The sequence below is a fragment of the Mizuhopecten yessoensis genome, unplaced genomic scaffold (genome assembly GCF_002113885.1).
Source record: "Mizuhopecten yessoensis strain PY_sf001 unplaced genomic scaffold, ASM211388v2 scaffold716087, whole genome shotgun sequence".
NCBI classification, from domain to species: Eukaryota; Metazoa; Mollusca; class Bivalvia; order Pectinida; family Pectinidae; genus Mizuhopecten; species Mizuhopecten yessoensis.
Window position 1 is genome coordinate 6,887 of NW_018479941.1, and position 14,457 is coordinate 21,343.

At 35.8% G+C, this 14,457-nt stretch overlaps 1 protein-coding gene across 1 annotated transcript in view; it reads right to left on the reverse strand.

Annotated features, from left to right (window-relative positions):
* The window catches only part of LOC110441661, a gene marked incomplete at its 3' end in the record, with an annotated part of 13,054 nt that extends 4,545 nt beyond the window's left edge, over window positions 1–8,509 (reverse strand). Inside the window, exon 1 of the mRNA XM_021484867.1 lies at window positions 8,009–8,509. Within this exon, the coding sequence (XP_021340542.1) occupies window positions 8,009–8,450 (442 nt within the window). The remainder of the gene's footprint in view (window positions 1–8,008) is intronic.
* Between the last annotated feature and the right edge of the window lie 5,948 nt (window positions 8,510–14,457).

Genomic DNA, 14,457 nt, shown 5'->3' on the forward strand with positions numbered 1-14,457 from the left:
TTTCAAAGTTATGACCCAGGGGTTAAGTCTCCAAGGGTGGGGCAGTCCCCAAGGCCATCCTGGAAGCATATGTGCATTCATCTCTTTATACTCAGCGATTGTCTATATGGTTATAGGTCGGGGATCTCAACCGTTTCCAAGCTGTGACTCAGAAACTAGGTCCCTGTGGTTGTGGCCAGACCCCAGGATCAATTCTAATATCATGACTGCATTTGTCTCTTTTTGCCCAGCATTTGTATATATATAGTTTTGGGGTGGGGATCTCAACCGTTTCAAAGTTATGACCCAGGGGTTAAGTCTGCAAGTGTGGGGCAAACCCTGGGGTCAATTCTAATATCATGACTGCATTTGTCTCTTTATGCCCAACAATTGTATATATATATAGTTTTGGGGTGGGGATCTTAACCATTTCAAAGTTATGACCCAGGGGTTAAGTCTCCAAGGGTGGGGCAGTCCCTAAGGCCATCCTGGAAGCATATGTGCATTCATCTCTTTATATTCAGCGATTGTCTATATGGTTATAGGTCGGCGATCTCAACTGTTTCCAAGCTGTGACTAAGAAACTAGGTCCCTAGGGGTTCGGTCAGACCCCAGGGTCTATTCTAATATCATGACTGCATTCGTCTCTTTATGCCCAGCATTTGTATATATAGTTTTGGGGTGGGGATCTCAACCGTTTTTAAGTTATGGCCCAAGGACTATGTTTCCAAGGGTGGGGCCAGACCCTAGGGCCATACCGGAAGCAAATGTGCATTCTTCTTTTTATACTCAGCAATTGTATATGTGGTTTTATGGTGGGGATTTCAACCATTTCCAGGCAATAAACTTTTTTTGGCCCCACCACTTAGCCTGGGGGGTCAGCCCCACCATTTGTACAATTTTAAATCCCTGCCTCCTATGAATGCTTCCGACCAAATATGATCGATATCCAGTGCATAGTTCTACAGAAGAAGTCGTTTATAGCAATCTAGCCAAATTGTTCCCTTTTGGCCCCGCCCTCAGTCCTCTGGGGGTCAGCCCCACCATTTGTACAATTTTAAATCCCTGCCTCCTATGAATGCTTCCGACCAAATATGATCGATATCCAGTGCATAGTTCTACAGAAGAAGTCGTTTAGAGCAATCTAGCCAAATTGTTCCCTTTTGGCCCCGCCCTCAGTCCTCTGGGGGTCAGCCCCACCATTTGTCCAATTTTGAATCCCCACCACCTAGGGATGCTTCCAGTCTAATATGGTTGATTTCCATCACTTAGTTCCAGAGAAGAAGTCGCTTAAAGCAATATAGCCAAATAACCCTTTTTGGTCCCGCCCCTCAGCCCCCACGGGATGGCAAAAGCTCAACTTGGTCCTTCGGACCCGGTGAGCTGAAAAAACTATATAATAAATCATTAATATATCATGCTTATAAATGTCATATTGTTTTATTACGTAAATATTTCACAAATAAATATCAATCATTTTAAACACACAGTTTATATCTTTTAAAATTTCATCCTGGCTGATTAGCTTAAGTGCACCACCTTTCTTATGTGACCTTAATATTTTGAACTTCCCTCGGAAGGTCACATAAGACAGGTTTGACTGTATATATTAAAGACTAATTTTTCACTACTTTTTCCTCCTTTCCCCTGTTCCTCTTAATCATTTGAGATCAAGGGGAACCTACATATGAAGTCTAAGAAAGATCTAAGAAGAACTTCTTGAGAAATATTGATAAATTTAAACTGTCAAAATCAAAGATGGCCACCTGTCGGCCATTTTGTTTTCTGAATCAGGCTCAAAATTGAATGGGCGCAAATAAGGACCATTTAAGGGAACCTACAGATAAAGTTTGAGAAATATCCTTTCTTTACTTCTCAGGAAATGATAACAAACTTCAACTGTCAAAATCCAAGATGGCTGGCTGTCGGCCATCTTGTTTTCCATATCAGATTTAAAATTGAATGGGCACAACTAAGACGCCAAGGGTACCTACATATGAAATTTGAGAAATATTCCTCTGGTATTTCTCAAGAAATAGGAACAAATAACTTCCAAATATAAGATGGCCACCAGTCAGCAATTTTGTTTTCTGGATTTTTTTTAAGAAATCATCCTTTTATCTATTTCTGTGCACTATGATGATTTGACCTTGAAAATTTAAGTTTTTTGATCATTTGACCCCTGTGACCTTGAATGTAGGTCAAGGTCAACGATATTTGTTAGATTTGTAGTCAAGCATACATGCTATGTAGGTGCGGAATATCAACTCTGCAGGCCCTAAGAATACGGAGGAGAAGAGATTAAAGTGTATTTTTTTTGAATATTTGAATTTTGGCGAAAAATGAACATCTTTCAAAGTAGCATAACTTCGTCATTTTTGATGCTATGACCTTGAAACTTTCAACATACCATCCTTATATCGTGCTCTTTTAGTTGTAATAATTTTTTTTTACTATTTTTGAGATTTTCATTTTTGGCCTATATTTGACCCCATAGCGAGGCCTTGAACTTGACATTTTTTCTGATAAGATGTCACCGGAAAAAAGTTAGCCCCGACCATGACTACGAGAAGTATCCAGGCGTAAATGCAGTACAACAAACTCTTTTGAAGTTATGGTCATTCGAAAAATGTTAAAAAATCTCTATTTATAGATCTGTGACCTTGACCTTTAAATTTATGATCATGATTTTTGTTCGGATGTCATGCGATCGTTGTCCTCTATCATGTGCTGAAATATGAACGTAACATCTTTGTTCGTTCTTGAGATAAAGTGTTAACAAGATTTCTGGAAATAAGAATAATAACTAGATTTGATAAAGATCAAAACAAGGGATTTCCAACAGGAAAATTATCAAATATATGTCCTCGGACTGATGATCGCTTTCCTTCGCTTCCCTTCTTTGACCAACCTTACCATAGGGTATTTGAAGAGTATTTGATTCTACCATATCTGGGTCTTTGTGCAGAAATTTTTTGAAATTTCAGTAAATTTGACCCTTTTTGGCCCCACCCATCAGCACCTGGGGGTCAGTCAGGGCTCATATGTGCATACTATCAGACTGCTACCTAATACTGATAATGCTAACCCAAATTGAATAACTTCCAATGGAAATTAAATAAATGTTGGTCCAAAATGTGATTTCCCTATAAAAACTATAGTAAAGTTTACCCCCTCCCCAGGGGGAAACATGAGACCCCAGGGTCAAGAAATTCACAATTTTGGTAAAGCACCTTAAGACCCTTCCATATATGAAGAGTATTTGATTCTACCATATCTGGGTCTTGAGAAGAAGATTTTTGAAATTTCAGTAAATTCGACCCTTTTTGCAGGCCCCACCCATCAGCCCCTGGGGTCAGTCAGGGCTCATATGTACATACTATCAAACTGCTACCTAATACTGATAATGCTAACCCAAATTGAATAACTTCCAATGGAAATTAAACAAATGTTGGTCCAAAATGTGATTTCCCTATATAAACTATAGTAAAGTTTACCCCCTCCCCAGGGGGAAACGTGAGACCCCAGGTAAATGGAAATCCCTAATAATAAGAAAAAACATAACAATAACAATAGGTATTTCCATCCGAAATGGAAATCCCTAATAACAGCACAAAGCGTGCAAGGCATTTGGCCTAGGCACTATAGATCAACCACAAATCAGCGCTCTGGGCTTATATAACAGTCCAACAACACAAGTCCATACCCAAATATAGTAACAAGGGACTTTCTCACATTCCCAGGGCTCGCGCTGGCGGTCGCCACTGGCGCCAATGGCGAAAGTAAACCATGATTGGCAATTTGAAACTGCTCTTAGCGAAAATACAGATGAGGGAGTTTTATTTAAGTTACTATCAACAATAGAAAAATCTTTGGCGATAACTGTTTCTAGAGCAATTGCTACAGGTAAATTTTCTGTCCCTGACATCGCTGTGTACTAGAATGTAACGGATGACTGTATTTCCGATAAATGGTAAGGTCAGGTATTGGGAGTTCTTTTGTGTTTTAACAAAAGGTCAATAGTTTTTCAAATGGCGGCCATATTGGATTTCTGATCAACCCGAAAAATAACAACAATTGGTCAGGGAGATGTCAGTTACCTTCCCATGAAATGTTAATGAAATTCCTTTGCCAGTATTTCAGCTTAGGTTGAAAATGTAAAATGTTAACGCACGACGACGGACGAAGACGGATAGCAATAGGTCACTTGAGCCGCAGATGTGTTTACATTAGACACAGTCGGGATATTTTTAAAGACTTTCTCTTTAATTTTGATCAACAATAACAAGATATATTTACCAGGGCACTTAAAAACGACATATTCCACTTGAATTGTGTTATTCTTGCACAATGCTCGAGACGACAATTTGCCGATATTTTGTTTTCAGTTGCCAATATACAATTTTCTTACAACATGTGAATAAATTGACATTTTTGCTAACAAATTGTTTTTTTAACTGACAATTATCAACTGATGACATGGAAATAAATAACCACTATTAAAGCTAGTGATAGGATGGGAAATTCCTGAATTATCAGCCTTTGGTTTTGGTTGAAATAATATGCTCTAATATATATATATATGTTAATATCTACCTTTAATTTTTATTTTTACTTTAACAGATGAAATCTCTTGTCCTGGTACTTTAGTAACATGGGGCAGCCCGTTTGGATCCCTTTTAATTGTAATTTATAAATTCCATTATATGCATTCTAATGTATCCTATACAGGAAATCAATAATTGAAATAAATTATAGTTTCTATGTTTTATGACAAACAAACAAAACCCAAAAAAAACACTGCAAATAATTTGTTTTTATTTGTTTTTGTGATATTCTCTGGCCTTCTGCATCCAAACTAGCACATTGAGAAGAAGTTGTTTAAAGTTTTTAACATATTTGACCCCTGTGACCTTGAATGTGGGTGAAGGTCATTCATTTGAACAAACTTTGTAGCCCTTCATCTCAGCATGCTACTGGCCAAATATCATCACCCTGGGCATTTTGGTTATTGAGAAGTTGTTCAAAGTTTTTAACATATTTGACCCCCGTGACCTTGAAAATGGGTGAAGGTCATTAATTTTAACAAACTTTGTAGACCTTCATCTCAGCATGCTACTGGCCAAATATCATCACCCTGGGCATTTTGGTTATTCAGAAGTTGTTCAAAGTTTTTAACATATTTGACCCCCGTGACCTTGAAAATGGGTGAANGATTCATTTGAACACACTTTGTAGCCCTTCATCTCAGTAGCTACTGGCTAAATATCATCACCCTGGGCATTTTGGTTATTGAGAAGAAGTTGTTTAAAGGTTTTTAACATATTTGACCCCTGTGACCTTGAATATGGGTGAAGGGCATTCATTTGAACAAACTTTGTAGCCCTTCATCTCAGTAGCTACTGGCTAAATATCATCTCCCTGGGCAGTTTGGTTATCGAGAAGAAGATGTTTAAAGTTTTTAACATATTTGACCCCTGTGACCTTGAATATAATTGAAGGTCATTCATTTAAACAAACTGTGTAGCCCTTCAGGCAAGCATGCTACTGGCTAAATATCATCTCCCTGGGCAGTTTGGTTATCGAGAAGAAGATGTTTAAAGTTTTTTACATAGTTGACCCCTGTGACCTTGAAAATGGGTGAAGGTCATTAATTTTAACAAACTTTGTAGCCCTTCATCCCAGTTTGCTTCTGGCTAAATATCATCACCCTAGGCCTTTTAGTTATTAAGAAGAGGTCGTTTAAAGTAAAATATTGACGACGGACGACGGCATAATGAGATCTTGGATGAGTTTGAATACCGGACCAATTTGACCATAACTTACATAGTTATTCCCCTTGGTAATTCTATTCTTGTTGGACCCTGTGAACACGATAACTGAAATAAATGGGTGTGACTCCAATTTTGACCCAAGGGGTCTGTTTTGAACAAACTTGGTAACTGTATGTCTTCTGTTCTTGGTTAAAAGAAACAAGTAAAAGCGTAAATCAATGATTTATTAAATAAGGCACAAAATTTTAATAGCACCTTGTTAGTAGCAAAAATGCGTCATGAATGAAAACAAGAGGCCCATAGGCCTTAACGGTCACCTGATATATTTATACAGAGAGTTGATTTTTGTTTTTAATATGAACAGAAATATTATTCAAAGTGACAAAAAACAATAAAACCACCTGATTCAATATCTAGCATACAGATTTCAGACTAAAAAGTATTTGAAACTAGCACCTCTGATTCTAAACAAGGAAAATGAAGAAATTTTAGCACACTGACTCCTTTGATATATTTATACAGAAAGTTGATTTTTGTTTTTAATATGAACAGAAATATTATTCAAAGTGACAAAAAACAATAAAACCACCTTATTCAATATCTAGCATACAGATTTCGGACTAAAAAGTATTTGAAACTAGCACCTCTGATTCTAAACAAGGAAAATGAAGAAATTTTAGCACACTGACTCCTTTGTGCCAGGTGAGCTAATACAAACGAACAGGTTTAATTAGAGCATGGACGTACTGAGAGAGTGCCGCAGAGAGAGAATTTCAAACTGACATACGATATCAATAGATCACTTGGTCAATTATAACAATGTTTGATATTAAGATAATGTTGGAAGCTGATTTTGATTCGGCATAAATGCATGCACTTGTATTTGCGAAAGGCTAGGTGAATAAAGCGAGAAGTAACCTTCTCTCCTCTGCTGGAAAGACACTTTGTTAATTTTGTTAATTAACAATTAATGGGAATGCAGTGAGCCAATATGCTCACTGCATTCCCGTTTTGAGCTTGAAGCTATCAATAGTAAGAGTAGATAAATTGTTACGTTAAAAATCAATACTCAGTATTCATCTGACATCTCCCAAACAGAATAACTCGCTGTGTTCATAACATCCCCCTTAAGGACATTCCAATATGGCTGCCACACGAAACTGTATATCAAATTCAATAATGCATTCCATTAGCATTAAACAATCCCTGTCACAAAATAATCCTCCTCCAATACTTCTCAAACAATACACAACTGAGCACAAAGTGAACAAGGCTGACAGAAGATGGAAAAAAGCATGCAAAGCAAGTGAGATTTTACCTGTGCACCATTCACTACAGGTTCTCACTCAGGTATGGCTTGACTTGTATCAAAAGTCTTGTTAGCTTGATGAATTATTGTAAAATATCCATTTAAAATACATGTCATCATTCTCGAGATTTGAAGCATTTTCTCACATTTTTCTTGACAAATACATCTCCATGGACATCCACCCTTATGATATTTACAAGTTTAAATGGTTTTTTTCCTGAATTGTGACATTTATCTAGCTTGGAAAATGAACATATATAAAAAGTGAGTTTTTTCATCAGTTATTGAATGTTTTTTCTGAAATTTTCCAACTTCAGTCAGCCTTGTTCACTTTGTGCTCAGTTGTGTATTGTTTGAGAAATATTGGAGGAGGATTATTTTGTGACAGGGATTGTTTAATGCATTATTGAATTTGATATACTGTTTGGTGTGGCAGCCATATTGGAATGTCCTTAATATAGTTTAACTTGTATACAGTAGGATTTTCAGCATAAGAGTTAAGCTGTTAGTACAAATTATTATACCTTCTGTTAAAATCTCGTAATCTGATTGGTTGAGAAAGATGCGAACATTTTCACTTGCTCGTTTTACAAAGATAAAGAAGACAGGGTGTTATTCCAAAAAATATCACATGCGCCAAACGTATGCGTGCACGGTTCGTCCCAGTGCCAGGGTGTTATTCCAAAAATTGTTACATGCGCCGAATGTATGCGCCCCTGGTTCATCCCAGTGAAAACTTTGAAGTCTTGGTTTATGTGAAATCAACACAAGGACCTTTAAAAATGGTGAAACACCTAAACATGACACTCGTTATAATAAAATAAAAATCACATTCATGTCGCCCTCTCATGAATGTGATATTTATATAATATACCACAGGTACCTGTGGATGCGACAAGGTCAATATTATTGGGGTCTCTGGCGCTCTTTAAGTTGTTTTACTTACGTAAATTCGTCATGTCGTGCAGATAATGCAACAATCGACTCAAGACATATTTGTGCTGCCGATTTTCAGGGGTCCGTCTTTGCAGCATATCAATCAACAAATTGATACCCTTTCTGAAGATGATACCAAACGCGTAATCAGTGTCATACATGTCAATGCTGCAATATGCCTTAGAAAATGGGTATCCTTCATGTTTATCAGCCGCGTTACACATTAAATTTTTTACCGGTGTCAGGGTAATGGAGGGTAAAAAACTCTCTTCATCAATGAGAGAGTCCAGAGCTAAACTGATGGCGCTGATGAACTTTTTCGGAAAATCTGTAAAAATAGTGTCATTGTCAACATCATATTGATCATTTTCTGGATCTCGTTTACGATGTGCTTTGCGTGGTATCTCTTCAACAATATGCTCACTGTATTCCCGTTTTGAGCTTGAAGCCATACCGGCCAATCTGCTCTTCTGATTCGACCCTAGTAGAGAGTGAGTCCGGCAAACGGGAGCTGTGCACGGTAGGCCTAAAGCATTAAATCGGAAGCCTCAGTTTCGTATTTCTTAACCGGAAATGAAGTATGTGAAAGTGAAAGTAGGAGTTTAATGCCACCAAATATAAGTCTGGTTATAGCGTAGTAACATTATTTTAAAAGGTTAAGCATCATAAAGTAGATGGGGGTAAATATGGTGGAGAAAGGGATGTTCCTATGCATTTCATAACTGAAGGAAAACGATCCCACTGCATGTATAACTTACAATTTAGTTATTAAATGTTTTATCTTGATTTTCTTCATGGATTTAATCATTAATGTTTTAAAAGTAATTTGATAACATTGTTCTATTACCCGTACAAATTCACAGACAGGTTATGGACATTTATTAATTGTTTCAGACTGGTTATAAACTTATCTTAACTATAACAAACATATTAGAAACATTTATTAATTGTTTCAGACCGGTTATAAACTTGTATTAACTATAACAAACATATTAAGAAAAAATATTAATTGTTTCAGGCTGCTCATCACAGACATAGGAACATATTTTTTTATTTACTGTTTCAGACTGGTCATACACCTGTATTTATTATCACAGACAGGCTATGGATCTTGAATTATATTGCTTCAGATAAAATTGTTTTAACTATCACAGACATTAAGGGAACATACTTATGTATTTGTAATTCTATGTTCTATCAATACATTGCAATTGTCATGTAAGGAACATAAATTCATTGTTTCAAACTGGTTATAAACTTGTATTTACTTGTACTATCACAGACAAGAAGTAATATTTCATTATTTAATACATATATACAGATAAGTGATATTTCATCATCAGGTGCATGTTCTTTGAAGTCTTCGAGATATTGACCACTAGATATATTTTGTAGAGATACAATTGTATTTTGTGACCTAAAAGGCATTTCACACAAGCCAGATACATGGTAGCAGCATGCACTTTATTACCATTCAAATATAAGATATCATGGTAAAACAGATATTTATATAATGAGAAAATAAATAAATAAATAAAACTGTTTTCCATTTAACCCCCTCCCCCAAAAAACAACAATAGCAATATATATAGGAACCTCGCTGTAGTAAGTAATTACATGTGTTATATCAGCTGTCTGTGATATAGTAAATACATGTGTAATACATGTCTGTGATTGTAAATACACATGTAATACCTGTCTGTAGTAGTAATTATATGTGTAATACCTGTCTGTGATAGTATATACATGTGTAATACATGTCTGTGATTGTAAATACACATATAATACCTGTCTGAAGTAGTAATTACGTATGTTATACCTGTCTAGTAGTTATTACATGTGTAATACCTGTCTGTGATAGTATATACATGTGTAATACCTATCTGTGATAATATATACATGTGTAATACCTGTCTGTAGTAGTAATTACATGTGTAATACCTGGCTGTAGTAGTATATATATTGCTGAGCATCAAAATTTGGATACACTTTTGTTAGGATTTTGCCAGGAGACTGGTCCTAACTCAGTGCCTCTTGTTTATTATAAAATATAACAAAGATGTATCTACAAACAAATATTGAGAAGGTTATATAATGATAGTATATAAGAAGTGGTTTACAGAGTGTATAAAGAGTGATATGCATAGTATACAGCGAGTGGCATACAAAGTATATATATAGAGAGTGGCATCAAGGGTACATAAAAAGTGGTTTACAGAATACACAGGGTGGTATACAGAGTATATAAAGAGTGATATGCATGGTATACATAGAGTGGTATACAGGGTATATTAGAATTTGTCTATATAATACACAAAGAGTGGTATACAGTATATGTAAGAAGTGGTAAACATAGCATATAGAGTGGTTTACACAGTATATAAGGAGTTGTATGCACAGTGTATACATAGAGTGGTATACAGTATATTAGAAGAGTGGTATACAGAGTATGTAAGGAGTGGTATACACAGTATATAAGGAGTGGTATACAGCTTATAAAGAGTGATATACAGGGTATATAAGCATTGGTATTGTAACATAGTATATAAAGAGTGGTATACAGGGTATACAAAATTGGCCTACATAGTATATTAAGAGTGGTATACAGAGCATAGAGAGTGGTATAAATATTATACAGGGAGTTGTATTCTAGAGTATAAATAAGTGATAAACAGAGTATAGGGAGAGTGTTATATGATACGGCTGTACATAGTAAAGAAAAAGTGGTTACAAAGGAGTATACAGAGTATATAAAAAAGTTTACCACTTCCTAATATTCTATATACACTTTTTAGTCCCCCACTGGTTTCAGGGGGATTATAGGTGTGCACTCTGTACTTCTATACTATTTCACCTGGAGTAACCGGATTTGGTGTACAAGGACATCTAATTCTTGGGATGGAGGAGTGCAAGAAGTATGTATCAGGATATTTTCCTAACAGTAGATGCATTCTGACATAATAGGTACTGTTTGTTAAATATAGAAATCATTACCTTTGGGAAACTATGGATTGCCTTACACATAATACTTTGCCTTGTTTTATATATATATATAAAATATATACTTTATACACTTAATACTATCTTTACATATTTTGTTTACTGTTTCTATAATTAGTTATGTATATGAAATATATCCTGAGACAGTTTTCAAATATACATGTATATCATCTCCTTGCTGAAATTTGTTTATGGATTTACCTCATAAAGCTTCATTATTTATTGTGTAAGGGTATCCTCTATAATACAGCCTCATTACATAAGGTACCATATTTATCATCTCTATTATATATAGTGTCTACTCATTTTCCAGAAGATACAATATACATGATACAAAATATATACATGGTATGTTTTCCGGTAAAGAGAAAAATAAGGCATTTCATCTTCAAAAACCTACTCTTCCTGAATGACTGCCAAAATTGTAGCATATCTCAGGTCTAAAAAACCGCCATGGAAATTGTTGAGATCCCCCAGCTGATATTTCTTGTATGGTTAGAGGTAATTAACAACTTGTTCTAGAGAGGCCACAATAAGGGAACATAATTGGGAAACTCCAGCACAAGCAAATATATTATATTTCCTGTGCGTGCAATCAATATGAAGCAATCAGACAACTATTATAAAGATGAGGTAGTGACCTTACCTACAGAGAATATGGCCCTGACATATACCTCATGTATATATGTGCATGCATACTCGATGTATAGGTGTAATAGACCTTTCTCATTTTGAGGTAGACCGAGCGCGGAGCGCGGAGACGGACACCTAGAATAGCAAATTTAGGGAACATCTCAAAACCATTTTTAATGCAGAACGTGTACACTCGACAAACACTTTATGAAGCTTTCTTGATGTTATCACAGAGTATGTATGGCCCATATATAATATTAGTCTGTTTCTATTGCATGAAAATTATACCACCGCCGTTAATTTTAACCGAAATTACGATAAAACATAATTTTTTAAAGATTTCTAAATCCGTTTTGGTTCGACAGGTCACACAGAACCATATATGAAGGCCTGGTTTTCTATCCCTCTGTTACTTATATTGGGTTTGTTTGCTTAATAAATTCTGATGATTAAACTAAAAAATCACTTAAGGTAATGTCTGCATATATATTTTAAACACGTAGTGAAGTGACAGTGACCAGGTTGGGGGAGTGTGTGTGTGTGTGTGTTAGGTTGTTCCATTAATTGTTAATTGTATCTTTAAAAACCAGAAGTGTATACTGTTATTGACCACATAAAGTAAAGAAGTAACTTTACCAGGATATTGATTGTATTGTCTAGGATTCGTTTTTTCTAATCCGAGTCGTCTGATGATGACACACCGAATACTTTTAGGAGTTTTGGATTTTTTTTAGTTAACTGCTTTTGGTACTGGCGTTGGTTTTCTAGCATAATTGCTGCCAAATTATCTTTCTTCTGTTTTTTTCTTTTTCGGGGGAGCTGTGCTAGTCTTCTCCTCGTCCTCAGAAGGCAACGACATCGCAATTTCATGCCTTTGCCTGTGTTCCTTCTGCGGATTCACGGAAGAATCCCGCGAAGGTCCGGGGAAGGTCCGGGGGCTGGGCCTAAGGTTGGTGTTGGCGGTGCCGTTGGATTTGCCTTCCCTTTAGCTCCCCCCCGTTTCCAAGAGCCTGATTTTGTCCAGCTCAGACCTATGAGAAAAACAAACACATACACATTATCTTAATAGATCAGTAGAATTGCGGTTATGTGTAGTTTATACATACATATAGGGATTGAATAGAGCTTGATGTTAAACTTTAATACCAGTAATACGTAAAGACCTATAGCGAAAAAATGCCCACATTTCCCCAAGTCCACATTTATGAAAACGGAAAAATATATCATGAGTAAATAATTTCTAGTAGCGAAAATGTATAGAAAAGATATAAAACCAGTTAAATATGAATTTTTGAACTGCTGAGATATTAAGTATTGTTAATGTAATACTGCAAATATAGCCACGTGGACTGGTAGGTGACCATATAGAGGACACGTGATTTGAGTATCGATTGTAAAAACATTCACCGCGACAAAGATACATTTCAGGTAAGTTTGAAAATTAACCAATTTGATAAGTATATGTTCATATATGTGATACTGGTTGAATATGTATTGATATAAGGGAGTATAAATGCACCAGGTCCACTTACCCGTGTCCGTCATGCTTGTGTTCTTCATTCACCAGCAACAAATATCATACCAGGAAAATACGAAAAACCCGAAATATCAAACAAACAAAACGTCCAGATCGACGTGGGCAAAACACGCGCATAATTATTAATTTTACTTTAATCTGATTGGTCGTTATTTTGCGCACACTAGTGCAACAAAATATAACTGGATAGTTAAGAAACTTGGTAAATATTTATACTACACAAAAACGAAGCCTGAGACCGAATTTAAGTGAAAACTGCATGCAATTGAAGTAGCAGGAAGCAATTTTATTGCCTAATAGGGTAAACAAATGTCAATCAGAATTAATTGAGCGGCTATATCTCAGGATCTGTCATAAGTTTCCCCTCATATTAGATTTATGATACAAGTTTTGGATTTTTCATGTTAGCGAGCAGAGGCTCGCTAACATGAAAAATCCAAAACGAATATCATAAATGTTATATGAATGGAAACGAATGACAGATTCTTTTTATCATATAATACAAAGTAAACTGTATAATTGTGATCTGAAACGAAGATTTTGCACTTGGCCGCCTTTGAAAAGATGAAAATTGTGTCCGCTTCACAATGACGTGACGTCACATTCACTGTTCCTATTTGACTGTGACGTCATTTCCGGAGTGATGGCTTTATGACAGTAATGAAATAGTGAAATATATGATTATATTTACATTCTGTATGCTTAGACCCATTGACAAAAATTACATTCATAAATGCATAACACAGGTGTTCATAGAATCTCAGCACGTGGGAACTGATAGTAACCTGATCACACTGCGTAGTAATACACTACAAAAACTACTCACTCGGAACGACCGACCTAGATGCTTAATTCTTACATCTTAAAATATTATTGAACTGTGCTTGGTGAAATATCCACGTATTCACGTGTCCTGTGCTACAAATAAACATTGAATATGGAACTACATTTTGTTGTGTTATTGTTGTTGACGGTTGCTAAGATCTCTCACGATAGTGTCACATTTCCCCGCGAAAAAACACTGTTCTCGCCACTGCGTTGCACCCGTGTATAAGCAGGAACAAACCCTGTTTATTTGTTTTATTCGTTGTTATATCGATCCACTGAAAGGATTCGTCAATGTAAATATAAGGAATGATATTTATTTTTTCAACATTTATGAGGTCATAACAACAATGGGTTTTTGGACATATTTTACATGAATCGCTAACGCGATTCATTCAATATGTCCATAAACCCATTGTTGTTATGACCTCATAAATGTTGAAAAAATAAAAATCATTCCTTAA